The sequence below is a fragment of the Lutra lutra genome, chromosome 4, assembly GCF_902655055.1.
Source record: "Lutra lutra chromosome 4, mLutLut1.2, whole genome shotgun sequence".
Taxonomy (NCBI): domain Eukaryota; kingdom Metazoa; phylum Chordata; class Mammalia; order Carnivora; family Mustelidae; genus Lutra; species Lutra lutra.
In genome coordinates this window covers 111801154-111816033 of record NC_062281.1, presented here as the reverse complement: position 1 = coordinate 111816033, position 14880 = coordinate 111801154, and the positions used below count along the sequence as shown (strand labels likewise).

Sequence of the window (14880 nt, the reverse complement as noted above, 5' to 3'; positions counted from 1 at the left end):
ACGTTTTTCACATGCTCTTCAAACTTTCCTTCTTGCCATCTATTCATAACATTTAGGAGGTTATGTTTTCCTTAAATAGTTTTTTTTAACATGTTTATTTAATAAGATCATAGAATTTCAAAGGAGTGGATATCTTTGATGTTATTAAGTTCTAGTCCTTCATTTATAGGTCAAATTATCTTCAGCGTTTGCTAATTGATCTCAGTAAAAACAAAAAATGTGTAATCATGTTATCAACATCACTCACTAAAGAGTAAAATTTCTATGTCCGAATTAAGTATAAGAACTCAGATGAACTTTTGGGTAAAATTTGAATTCTATCATTTTTTTCCCTTCTATAATGAAGGCTGAGTTGTGTAGAAAGAATTATAGTATCAGGTTTTCCTCTATGTGTTGTCAGGCCTTGTAACCTCCAGTTATGTCTTTTAGTCTTAAAATAATGTTTTCTTATGGCACAGTAATATGAATGAAATTGTCAAAGGTAGAAAAGAGAGGCTGTACAGCAGTGCCACTCAAACCAGCACAAATCAGTACCACAGATCAGCAGTCACCATCACTTGAGAACTTGCTAGAAATGCAAATTCTTGGTCCTTATGCTAGAGCTCTGAATGTGGGGATGGGGAGGGTAGAATAGCGGATGGAAATTTGTGTTTCTACAAGAGCTCCGGGTGATCTTCAGCAGCCCAAGGCAAAAGTTTGACAGCACTGCTCTGCAAGTTAAAACTTTCAGCAGAAAAAGCATTTAAATGATACTTGTTTTGATGTCATTCGAAAAACCTGAAGTTTCCCTCTTCAAATGACAAAAGTTCTGGTTTGGGTCTTTTTAAAATTGAAAATTTCTTTTTTAGATTGAAGATTTCTAAGTGGACATCTGAAATGTATTACATTCTTCCCTATTACCTAATATAAGAAGACCTTTTCTTATTCACTTAAGAGACCATTGTGGGGTTATAGAAATTTGGGAGGCTGTTTGCTTCTTCCTTAAATGTTCCTAAATAACTATGATTAAGAAGTAGAACATGGAACATTAGGATTCAGCACAGTATAGTGGTTAAGAACTTGGGTTTGGGCCAGATGCCACATTCTAATCCTAGTTCCAAACTACCAACTAATACATTATTTATCCTCTTTGTACTCTGTAAAATGGTGATAGTACTTAAATTACAGGGTTTTTCTAAGGATTTCTTTTTAAGATTTTATTTTTGGGTGATGCCTGGGTGGCTCAGTCCATTTAGCATCTGACTTCCGTTCAGGTCATGATCTCAGTGTCCTGGAATCAAACCCTATGTAGGGCTTCATGCTTAGTGGGGAGTTTTCTCATCCCTTTGCCCCTCCCCTGTTCATGCTCACTCACAAGTGTGCATGTGCTATCTCTCTCAAATAAATAAAATCTTTTTCTTTTTCTTTTTTTTTTTTTTTTAAGATTTTATTTATTTATTTGACAGAGAGAAATCACAAGTAGGCAGAGAGGCAGGCAGAGAGAGAGGAGGAAGCAGGCTCCCTGCCGAGCAGAAAGCCCGACGTGGGGCTCGAACCCAGGACCTGGGATCATGACCTGAGCCGAAGGCAGCGGCTTAACCCACTGAGCCACTCAGGCGCCCCAATAAAATCTTTTTCTAAGAAAAGATTTTAAGTAATCTCTTCATCCAATGTGGGGCTCAAATCTACATCTCTGAGATTAAGAGTCACATGGTCCACCAACTGAGTCAGCCAGTCGTCCCTAGTGAGGATTAAATGAACTAATACAGTTATAGTGTCTAGAACAACATCTGTCACATGCTAAGCATTACATAAATGCAAATCATTATAATAAATCATATATAAATCATCATATATAAATGTAAATCATAATAATGTAAATCATTATTATTATTTTCCTTGTTATCTTGGCTCCCAATTATCATTTCTGTATACCATCAACAATTTCTGCTTTTTAATTTTACATATAACTATCTAGATCAGGGGTCAGAGAAATGTGGCCTATCACCTGTTTTGTATGACCTGGGAGCAAAGAACGGTTTTTAACATTTTTTTTTTAAGATTTTATTTATTTATTTGACAGACAGAAATCACAAGTAGGCAGAGAGGCAGGCACAGAGAAAGGGGGAGGCAGGCTCCCTGCCGAACAGAGAGCCTGGTGCGGGGGGGTCGATCCCAGGACCCTGGGATCATGACCTGAGCCGAAGGCAGAGGCTTTAACTCACTGAGCCACCCAGGCGCCCTGGTTTTTAACATTTTAAAGAGTCATTTAAAAAAGAAGAAGGATGCATGACTGGGACCGTATATATGGCCAACAAAGCCTAAAATATTTACTGTCTGGTCCTTTGCAGAAAAAGTTTGCCAACACTGACTTGGATGATTCTGAGAGGATAATGTGTTTGTTAAGGTAGTGCTAGGTGCTATAAATTATAAATTCTTACATTTCAATGGTTTTTCACAAATGAAATTTATTTCTTGCTTCTGGTTCAATGTGGGTGTTCAGGAGCCAGCTTCCCACATAATGATTCAAGGATATAGGCTCCTTCTTCTTGAGAATCAAACATCTCCTAGGGCTTCTGATTACTACTCTCCAGCCAGCTTGCAGAGAGGGAAAGAGAGTGGGGAAAGTACACCTGTTTCATGCACTTATCATACATAAGTTCCATTCACCTTCTTGCCTTAGAATCTAGTAATCTGGCCACAGCCACCTAAAAAGTAGGTTGAAGCATGTAGGAAAGCAATTTTTGGTGGGCACAGGGCTATCTGTACCACAGAGAGTTCTATTTCCTCCTTCTGCAGAGATATTCATGGACAGAGGTCTTTTTATTCAAATTTCAAGTGTATGACATTGTTCTGGATGGTTACGATTGCTGCATTCTGACCTTTTCTCAATTGAAGTGTCACTATCCCTATTAACACTTGTGCCGCAGAATACAAATGACTGCACTGTTACTGAAGAGGTGGGCATTAAACTGAGACACAAAATTAATTAAATTTCTAAATGGTTTAACCAAAAAGCACTGAAGCCTGGACATTTTAAATGACTTTTCCTAGATCATACAGATGACAATGCTAGGTTTTAAACCCTATCTTACTTTCATGCCCCTTTTAAAAATGCTGTTCCATCTTACGAAGTTGTCATTTGGTATACGATGGTACAATAATACTTTAAAAGATTAAGTAGATTAAGTATTCTCTACCAGTTTTTGAAAATAAATCATGGTTTCCAAGGTCAGCTTTTACCCATTTATTTTCTTATGTATTTGCTGCAGTATTTAAAATAATACAGTTCATGTCGCATTTACTTCTATTTGAAATACCGCAGATTTCAGAAGTAGACTCTAGAGCTATAACGGACCCTAAAAGCCACCCAGTCCAATACCTAAATCCGCAGATGAAAAAACTATCCCAGAGAGGGTAAGCCACACAGATTGTCAGAGAAAAAGCCAGAGCTAGTATCAAGGTTTCAGGCTTTTAATTCAGTGCTTAATCTCTCATATTATGACCGCTTTCTACATGAAAATTCAAAGAAATAGGGACAAGAGAGAAAATGCATCTGAAATAATAGTCACAAAAAGGGACTTAAATCTTTTAAGTGATTGTTTTCATGTCAAATGATCCACTTAATTCTGTTGTTTTAGGAATATTATTTTAGCATTTGCTGGTACCCTGAGACACGGTCTCATTCCTAATCTCCTGGGTGAAGGAACTTATGCCAGATACAATTGCCGGGATGCTGTGTGGTGGTGGCTACAGTGTATTCAGGATTACTGTAAAATGGTTCCAAATGGCCTAGACATTCTCAAGTGCCCAGTTTCCAGAATGTATCCTACAGATGATTCTGTTCCTTTGTCTGCCGGCACACTGGTAAAAATCCTCTTCAAACAATTTTTTTTTCCTGAAAAATAACTTAGCCTCTAATATAAAAATGTATGTAATAAAGAAGCCAAATCTGAAAAATTCTTCAAGCATTGGTATATGTTTAGCACCTGCTAGTTCTCTGAGCAGATAAGACTTGCTTCTTGCTTAAAGAACTTACAACATGATAGAAGATATGATATGTACCTAATATGGCCATTGTAAAAGGAAGTGCATGGGAAATGCTGTGCATAAAAGGGAGAGAGATAATCTAGTAGGTGGTTCTTAGGGAGGACTTCATTAAGTAGCTAAAATTTCACCTAAACTGAACCTTAAAAGGTAAGTGGGATTTCAGCAGAAATGAGGGAAGGTGTGGGAAGACTTCAGAGATGAAAGGAAAAATAAAGTGCAGGGTGGACCAAAGCACAGTTTAGGATATACTGCTTGGTCTGATTTGGCTTTTTATGGAGGGTGCCTGCTGGGTAGTAAGAGTAGGTGGGAAAGGGTGAACCAAATTGTGGAGAGCCTGATCACCAATCCAGGGAGTCCAGAGGTTATGTTATGAACAGTGCAGGATAAAAAAAACATTTTGAGTGGTTTTCTTCCCAGTCAATAATGTACAATGATACTGTACTTTTGCCACTTCTGATCTACCTTTATATTATAGTTTGTTTGGTATGTGACTGCGGAGGACTTCTAAACCACCTTAGAGTTAGCAGAGGTCTGTGTCCCCATGATGTTTCTATCATGAAATATTCAAAGAACATTTTTCAAAAAAGTTTTTACCTAAAGTATCACTTTAGTGTGTAATTTATCCCCATTACTATATATGTGAATGAGAAAGAACAGCAATGCTGATTTAAAGTTTAGATCTCTGTATAAGATAGATGCATTTATTAGCTACACAATTCGCTCTAATAGAAATTACACGAATTCACAAGAATCATTTTTGTGTGTCAGCAAAATTACAATCTATTGCATGTCACAGACATGAATAGTCAAAACTACAATATGTTAAATATTCATATGCCAAAGGCTGATTCTACGATTTGGTGTATAAGAGCTCCTTCTTTCCCCAGTCTCACCCGCGATCCCCATTTCTTCCCCAAAGGACAATATATGTTTCAGAAAATCAGTTGTGGGATTTGAGAGAAGGTAAGAAAAATGTGATTTCTAACAGATTTAATATCCATTATGTCTCAAACAGGATCAACCATTGTTTGAAGTAATACAGGAAGTAATGCAGAGACACATGCAGGGCATACAATTCCGAGAAAGGAATGCTGGTCCACAGATAGATCGAAACATGAAGGATGAAGGTACATAACTTTACATAGTAAAGAGTTACTGATGAGGTGGAATTAAACCCTCTAATTGTTCATATATTTGACTAATATTTTATTTGTGTATAAAACTTCAGAATATAACAGTGAGAAAGATTAACACAGTCCCGATCTCACGGGTTTAGTTTGAACTTCTGGAGGAAAAATAAAATTTAATATGTTTTGTCAGCTAATTTGAAATGTAATTTTGGCAGTTGCACTTATAATTATAATAATAAGTACTTATTATGTGCTAGGCATTAGCATAACCTCTTTACCTATGTTACTCCCATTTACACTCCCAAGAACATTGGGGGTGAGTTGTAGTGTTCCCATTTGTACTGATGATATGACTGAAGCAGAGTAGCTTGCCTAGAGTCACACAGTTACTAAGCGGCAGAGCTAAGTTTTCATCTACAATCTGTCTCTAATTTGGGCTGTTAGAAAATTCTTTTTATAAAAAGTTTCATCTACAGAGTTAAAATAGATACACTTTTTTAACCTCTTAGAAGTTCATCATATTCTTATTTTGTGGCATACTATCATCACCAGCCAGTGCAAGACTAATGATAATTTATTTTATTACCCTTTAGAAACAGGAAGTAATGCACAGACATATGCGGAACATACAGTACATATACATTTTTATGTATTTACTTATGTTCTGCAAAACATATACTGTTTTATGTGCATGTAGATTTTTTTAACTTCTTAATGTTGAATGAATTGGAGACTGATAGAAAGTTGCAAAAAATGGGGCGCCTGGGTGGCTCAGTCAGTTAAGTGCCTGACTCTTGATCTCAGCTCAGGTCTTCATCTCAAGGTCATGAGTATGGGCTCCAGGTTGGGTGTGGAGCCTAGTTAGAAAAAAAGAAAGAAAAGAAAAAAAAAAGTTGCAAAAATTATAGATAAGAGTATTCTGAAGCCTTCATCCAGCTTCCCCAATGAGGATATCTTACCTTACTGTATATCTTACTGTAGTACAATTTCAAAATCAGGAAACTGACATTAGTTAACTAGACTTTAGACCATATTCAGTTTTAACTATTTTTATATTACTCATTTGTGTTTGAGCATATGTGTATATGGTTCTGTGTAATTTTGCCCTGTGTATAGCTTCATGTAATCACTAGCACAGTCAAGATACCAAACTGTTCCATCAGCCCAGAGGTCTTCCTCATGCTACCCCTTTAGAGTCACACCAACAACCTCTGGTCTCCAGCAACTGCTAGTCTGTTCTGCATCTCTATAATTTTATCATTTTAAGAATATATATAAATGAGGGGCGCCTGGGTGGCTCAGTGGGTTAAGCCATTACCTTCAGCTCAGGTCATGGTCTCAGGGTCCTAGGATGGAGGCCCGCTCAGGCTCTCTGCTCAGCAGGGAGCCTGTCCCCATCTTTCTCTGCCTGCCTCTCTCCCTGTGATTTCTGTCCCTGTCAAATAAATAAATAAATCTTAAAAAAAAAAAAAAGGAATATATATAAATGGAATTATATAGTATGCAACCTTTTGATATTGATTCTTTCACTAAGCATAATTCCCTTTGAGATGCCTCCAAGCTGTTCCATGTGTCAATGGTTTATTCCATTGTATCGCTCCACAGTATGCTCTTTGGTGGATGTAACATTCCATCTATTGGACATTTTGTTTTTTTCCATTTTTTGGTTAATATAAATAAGGCTAATATAAACATTTATATACAGGTGTTTGTGTGAACATATATTTTTATTTCTCTGGGACAAATGCCCAAGAATGTGATTGGGTCATATGGTAAGTATGGATTTTGTTTTATAAGAAACTGCTGAACTTTTTTCCAAAGTAGCTGTATCTTTTTACATTTCCCCGAACAAACTGAAGAGACCCACCTTCTCCACATCCACAGCAGCATTTGATGTTAATCATTTTTTAAGCTGTTCTGGTGGTTGGGTACACCACTATACGTTGTGGTCTTAAGTTGCATTTCCCTAATGACTAATGGTATTGGACATCTATCTATTCATGTGCTTATTTGTCATCTGTATCTCTTTTTGATGAAATGTCTGTGTCTTTTGCCCATTTTCTAATTGGATTATTGGGTTTTTTCTTTTTTTACTATTGATGTTTTTTGTGTGTGAGGTAAAATGCACATTTATCATTTTACCATAAAATATATCATTTTAACCATTTTTTTCCAAAGATTTTATTTATTTATTTGACAGAAAGATCACAAGTAGGCAGAGAGGGAGGCAGAGAGAGAGAGAGAAAAGCAGGCTCCCCGCTGAGCAGAGAGCCCGATGCCGAGCTCGATCCTAGGACCCTGGGATCATGACTTGAGCCGAAGGCCGTGGCTTAACACACTGAGCCACCCAGGCGCCTCCATTTTAACCATTTTACGTACACAGGAGCTTTAAGTACATTGTTGTGTAACCATCATTGCTATCCATCTCCAAAATTTTTCATCATCCCACACTGAAATTCTGTACCCAGTAAACAATAACTCCCATTCTCTCATCCCCTAACCCCTAGTAACCACTATTCTATTTTCTGCATCTAAATATTTAACTGTTCTATGTACCACATATACATGGAATCATACAGTATTTGTACTTTGTGTTTGGCTTCTTTCACTTGGTATTACTGTATCAGAGCTCATACACTATACTCATATGCTCTTTGATTAAACACTACCAAATTTCTTTCCGTAATGATTACACTAGTCTATATTCCCACTAAAAGCCAAATTAACCTTATCCATGATGTCCTTCACCATAGTTTATTTCAGAAATCCTACCCCACCCTCGTGTCACAAAGATAATGTCTCACATTTATTAACTTTATAGGCTTGCCTTTTACAAATAAAGAATAACCAACACATTCCGTTTTAATCCACTCATCTTGTCCTTATGATTTTTGTTCCTAAGACCTATATCTATATAGCTATACCGACTGATTCCTAACAAAACAAGAAATTTAGCATGTGCCCCATCTGTATTTTAATGAATTATTTTGACTCGACTTTTTCTTTCTCTTTTCTTTGGTTATTTCTTTTTTTAGGTAGCAATAAGCTTTTATGTGTACTTTGATCTTTTCTGTCCATCTCTCTTACAACATCCCCCAAGATTTATTTATTTGAGTTAATTCAATAAATTAATCTCATTTATTTGTTACTTATGAAACCTCTCAGAACAGTGCCCAGTAAAAAAACATGTGATCTCTAAGGTGCTATAGTTGTTTCCATTGTTGTGTTACGAGCACTATCTTCAAGAGGGTTTTTATTTTTACTTTTTTTTAAGATTTTATCTATTTATTTCACAGAGAGAGAAAGATAGTGAGAGAGGGAACACAAGCAGGGGGAGTGGATGGGAGCCCGATGGAGGGCTCCATCCCAGGACACTGGGATCGTGATCTGAGCCGAAGGCAGACACCTAACAACTGAACCACCCAGGCATCCCAAGTGTTTTTAAAGTTGGAATTTATGTGTCAGGCCTTCTGAGGCCTTGTATGACTGGAAATTTTTTTATTATGTTCTCACATTTAAATGACATAATGCATCTGAGTTTAAGTTCTTTTCCTTCAATATTTTAAAAAGTATTATTCCATTGCCTTCTTGCATCCAATTATTTTCTGTTGACCTTTATCTTGTTCCATTAGTAGTGATCTACTCTTTCTTTCTTGAAGCTTTCAGAACCATCTCTTTGTTTTCATTCAGGATTTTATTCTAACTTTTCTTATCTGTTTCATTTGGCATTCTATGAGCCCTTTCAATCTGATATCTTCTCTTATTTCTGGAATATTTGTCATTTTATTTCTTCAGGTATTTCTTCTCTTTATGCTTTCTGGGAGTACTATTATTTGCATATCTTCTTGTTTGTGTCTATCCACACAGCTTTTAGCTCCTTTCTTATATTTTTAAGAAAAAATATATATATTTTTTTCTCTTATCTATTTTTTTCTTATCCATTCCTGCTGCCTCTGGAAATTTTTTAGTCTGATCTTCCATCTCACTAATTCATTCTTCAGCCATATCCATCTACTATTTAGTCACTTTATTGTTTTCTTTATTTCAGCTACTAAAAAATTTAGACCTGGGGTGCCTGGGTGGCTCAGTCGTTAAGCATCTGCCTCCAGCTCAGGCCATGATCCCAGGGTCCTGGGGTAAACACAAGAGAAGCATTCAGTCTTACCAGTACTTAAACAAATTAATATTAAAGTGGGTCACCAATTTTCCCCACTAAATTATCATGAGAGAGCATAGCGTAAATGAAAGCACCAATGCCAGAAGCAGACTTGCTATCTTTTTTTTTTTAACCAACATATGCAGACTTGCTATCTTAAAATTCCCCTCTACTCATTTTCTAGCTGTGTTCTGTTGCATAAGTTTTAACTTCTCTTTGCCTCTCTCATCTGTATTTGTAAAAGAAAGATAATAATAGCACCTACCTCCTAAGGTTGACATGAGGATTCAGTGATATATGTATGTTAAAGCACTTAGTACAGTGCATGGCACATAGTGCTGTAAGTGCTATTAGCAAAAAACAATGTATTCATTTGCTGGGACTGCTGTAACAAAGTACCACACACTGGGTGGTTTAAATGACAGAAATATGGTCTGTCAGTTCTGGAGGTGAGGGGTCCAAAATTAAAGTCTTGGCAGGGTTGACTCGGCCCTAGGGCTGTGAGAGAAAGATCTCTTCCAGGCCCCTCTCCTAGGCTGGTAGATGACCATGTTCATGTTTACATGGTGTTCTCCCTGTATTGTCACATCAGCTTCCTTCTGTGCATTGTCTGTGCCCAAATTTCCTTATCTTACAAGGATACCAGTCAAATTGGATTAGAGCCCAAGCTAATGACCTTATTTTAATGTGATTAACTTTTTAGATTACTATCTCCAAATAAAGTCACATGCTGATATACTGGATTTAGGACTTCAGCGTATGAATTTGGGTGTTTACACAATTCAGTTCATAACAAACAGTAACAAATAACTGTTTTTAGATTTGAGAGGTTTTCAGATACTACAGATGACATTGTAAATTGACTCATTCTTCTTGGAAAGCAACTTGGAGATAGATAGATAGATAGGTAGATACCCAAGTATGTTTTATGAGATATAAAATATTCATGTTTTTGTTCATGAATTTATTCCACTCCTGGGACTTTAGTCCATGAAGTAATCTAAAACACATAAAAAAGTGATATTACATAATATTGATCATAACATTGCTTACAATCACATAAAAGGATGAAACAGTCTTTATGTTTAACAGGAAATGTTTACATTGACTTGAATGAAAAATTCTGTAATTCCTACAAATCATAATTTTTATAATTTGTATAATATTAATATAATGTAAATATTAAGGACTATAAAATATTAAGGACTTATGGGTGTTGAATGTAATACATGAAAAATAGTTTATATGAAATATTTATGAAAATATTATGTGAAAAGACTAGAAAGGAATACATAAATGTAATAGTTATGTTAGGGTAATAGGATTGTGGACTTTTTTTTGTAAACATGATTGTTTTTAATGTAAAATGATAATCATTTTAAGTGATCTATTTCAGATATTTCGATTTTTTTTTAATTTTTTTTTTTTTAAGATTTTATTTATTTGACAGAGAGAGAGAGACATCACAAGTAGGCAGAGAGGCAGGCAGAGAGAGAGGGGGGAGGAAGCAGGCTTCCTGCAGAGCAGAGAGCCCGATGTGGGGCTCGATCCCAGGACCCTGGGATCACAACCTGAGCTGAAGGCAGAGGCTTTAACCCACTGAGCCACCCAGGCGCCCCAATTTCAGATATTTCAGATAACTCACTAACTCATTGGCAAATTTTGATGTTAGACTGAAGAACTTAAATTCTAGGGCGCCTGGGTGGCTCAGTTGGTTAATCATCTGCCTTCAGCTTAGGTCATGATCCTGGTGTCCTGGGATTGAGCTCAGCTTCAGGCTCCCTGCTCAGCAAGTAGCCTGCTTCTCCCTCTTCCCCCTGCTTGTGCTCTCTCTCATTCTGTCTCCCAAATAAATAAATAAAATCTTTAAAAAAAAAAAAAAAGAACTTAAATTCCTTCTTACATGTTCTAAATTATATTTTAAACAGTAGTTAACCTCCTTTATTTAATTTAGTGTTTGTAGTGGTAACATACAAATTGTATACATGATTGAACTAGTAAGAATCACTGATACTTTTTTTATCCTTCACTTAGGGAACGAAATAGAAATTGATTTTATATTTATTTTTTTTATTTTTTTTAAAGATTTTATTTATTTATTTGACAGAGAGAGATCACAAGTAGACGGAGAGGAAGGCAGAGAGAGAGAGAGAGAGGGAAGCAGGCTTCTTGCTGAGCAGAGAGCCCGATGTGGGACTCGATCCCAGGACCCTGAGATCATGACCTGAGCCGAAGGCAGCAGTTTAACCCACTGAGCCACCCAGGCGCCCCTGATTTTATATTTAAAAGAACATTTTTTTGTGATATCTGTGAATAATTGTAGTTTTTAAATAAGATTGTAGGTTTTACTGAAACATTTCAGTAAGAGAAAATAATAATAATATAAATTACACCTTTAAGCCTAGAAATAAAATTAGACAGATATTTAACATTTGGTCATATTTTCTTCAGATCTTTCTTTTTTGTTTTATAAAGAAATAAACCATTACAGATGTATCTGAAGCTTCATCTTTATCTCTCTCTCTTCCCTCCCTCTCTAGAATTAATGACTATGCTATAATCAGGGTTTTTTTTGCCATGTATGTATTTGTATTTTATGAGTTTGAGTATGTGTAAATTACATATGATTTGTATCATGTAGTATTTATTCAGTACATTATATAGTATGTAGCCAGTATATTTAAATACACTATAATATATACATATAACTTTTAGGGGTTTTTTTGGGTTTTTTTTTTAAACTTTTGGGTTTTTTTTTTAAACTTTTGGGTTTTTTTTTTAAATATTTTATTTATTTATTTGACAGACAGAGATTACAAGTAGGCAGAGAGGCAGGCAGAGAGAGAGAGAGAGAGGAAGCAGGCTCCCTGCTGAGCAGAGAGCCGATGTGGGGCTCGATCCCAGGACCCTGGGATCATGACCTGAGCCGAAGGCAGAGGCTTTAACCCGCTGAGCCACCCAGGTGCCCCAACTTTTATGTTTTTAAATTTTATCAAGTATTATCATATTAGACATAGTCATATCAACATACCTGGTTGTATAAGTATTATCTATATCTTAAACTTCTAAGAAAAGGTATCTTATTATTATGCATATCCTTTTGCAACTTGTTTGCTTGATCATTTTGTTTTGGGGTCTTATCAGTTATGATGCATTGTAAACCCAGTTCATTAATTTTAAATGATATAGTGAGTTTTCCACATATGAATAAACCACTGTGTTTATTCACTCCTCTGCTCAGTGACTATTTTCTTGCTAATACAGACACATTGCATTGAATATCCATGTACATACCTTCATATGCACATAGGTAAGGATTTCTCTAAAGTACATATCTAGAAATGAAATTACTTAGAATATGCGCATCTTCAACTTTTAAGGTATTACCACATTGCTCTCCAGAGTAGTTTTCCTAGTTTATTATATCCCTATCAGATTTTATAAATGTTCTATTTTGCTTTTTCAGGCTTTAATATAACCGCAGGGGTTGACGAAGAAACAGGGTTTGTTTATGGAGGAAATCGCTTAAATTGTGGCACCTGGATGGATAAAATGGGAGAAAGTGACAGAGCTAGAAACAGAGGCATCCCTGCCACTCCAAGGTAGTATTTATTTATATGGTAATTGTATAATAATACCCTTTTTAAAACCACTTGTGGAGGGGCGCCTGGGTGGCTTAGTGGGTTAAGCCACTGCCTTTGGCTCAGGTCATGATCTCAGAGTCCTGGGATCGAGCCCCGCATCGGGCTCTCTGCTCGGCAGGGAGCCTGCTTCCTCCTCTCTCTCTCTGCCTGCCTCTCTGCCTACTTGTGATTTCTCTGTCAAATAAATAAATAAAATCTTTAAAAAAAAAAAAAAAACCACTTGTGGAGTCTTTTATTCTATTAACCATGAAGTCTTCATATTAAATCAGTCAAAATGTGGGGCACCTGAGTTGTTCAGTAGGTTAAACGTCCAACTCTTGGTTTCGGCTCAGGTTATGATCTCATGGGTTGTGAGATCAAGCCCCACATTGCCCCGCCCCCCACCGCCACACTGGGCCCTGCACTCAGTGCAGAGTCTGCTTGAGATTCTGTCTCTCCACCACTCACACACGAGTGCACTCTCTCTCTCTCTCTCTCTCTCAAATAAATAAATAAATAAATGATCTTTATAAAAAGTCAATCAGTCAAAAGCTCCTTTCCTCCCTCCTACTTCTCTTCCACTCACTCCTTTCTCTCCTACAATATAACTCTCTTGTTACAAGTCTTCAAGTAAAGCTCTTTGTTCTTTTCTGGAAATTCTCATGGGTGATTCTCTACAAGCACCTCAAAGGAAAGTTTTGTGATTCATTATCCCTGTCCTTAAGATCTTATCTTAACCTGAACTGCTTTCATTGTAAATATTTCATTATGCCCATCTTTTATAAATGTAGAAAATGCCCAAATCCTGTTCTTTATGGAATACTTTTAATTTCTGAACCCTTTCCCCCCACTAATTTTTTTTTATCTTTTATCCCATCATTTCTTTTTATGGTTTTAAATGCTTAATACTACATACTAGGGGTGCCCAGAGGGCTCAGTTGGTTAAGCATTTGGCTCTTGATATTAGCTCAGGTCTTGATCTCAGGATCTACTTTAAAAAAATGAAAAATTAATTAAGTAAAAAAAAAAGTATCAAGTCTGAGAAACTATTTTCTTATTCCAAATTTTATCTTCAGTCAGACTTGTGAAAAAAATCATTTAATTTTATGTGTTGTTACATGCTTTGCAAATTGTTTTTAAAACATGTTTATTTTGGTAATTAGATCTTCTTATACTTCCCTTTCATTTTTCTTAAAAATGGGCTTTCAGATTATGTGTCTCTTCCCTGGCTTTATCCAGCCTTATATCCCATGTTTGCTATCTTTTCTCTGGTGCTCTATTTCAGTATTCTCTGGTTCCTCACCCCTACCTTTTCCAGCTGCCATTTCCTTTAACTCCATAATCACCATTCTACTTCATAGAACTTTTTTTAATTGTTAAGAAGGTAAGCAATGGCCAAATAGTAAGAGGAGTGATTTCTTATATATGTAGTATTCATTTCCATAAAGTGAGGGGTTTTTATAGATAATTATTTTTATAGTATATAATTCATCAAAATTTTTTATTGAATGCCCTTTAAGTAGTGCTTAAATGACTCCAACTCACAGAACAAAATTTATTTTAATTTTAGAGATGGGTCTGCTGTGGAAATTGTGGGCCTGAGTAAATCTGCTGTCCGTTGGTTGCTGGAATTATCCAAAAAAAGAATTTTCCCTTATCATGAAGTCACAGTAAAAAAACATGGTAAGCTGTTTATTTTATTTAAGAAACTTTGAATATACTGTCTGTACTCTTAATCTGTGTAATCATCATTTGAGTCTATGAACTAATATTAGAAACCCTTAAGATTAAGAAGAAAGAAAAAACGTTAATTTCCTAGTATAAAATTGTAACAAACCTGGTGACTAACCATATTTTTGCAGCAACTTTGACCTGAGATATGACAAGCATCATAGTTACTGCCTTATTGTGCTTTTCTTTGTCCTTAATGTGACTGTGAGCA

General features: G+C 36.1%; 1 protein-coding gene across 3 annotated transcripts in view; it reads left to right on the top strand.

Moving 5' to 3' along the window:
- The window catches only part of AGL (amylo-alpha-1, 6-glucosidase, 4-alpha-glucanotransferase), an 80813-nt gene that overhangs the window by 51320 nt on the left and 14613 nt on the right, over positions 1-14880 (top strand). For all 3 annotated transcript variants that reach the window (XM_047724067.1, XM_047724068.1, XM_047724066.1), the window contains exons 26-29: positions 3621-3846; positions 5045-5156; positions 12782-12917; positions 14509-14621. In XM_047724067.1, the coding sequence (XP_047580023.1) occupies positions 3621-3846; positions 5045-5156; positions 12782-12917; positions 14509-14621 (587 nt within the window). The remainder of the gene's footprint in view (positions 1-3620; positions 3847-5044; positions 5157-12781; positions 12918-14508; positions 14622-14880) is intronic.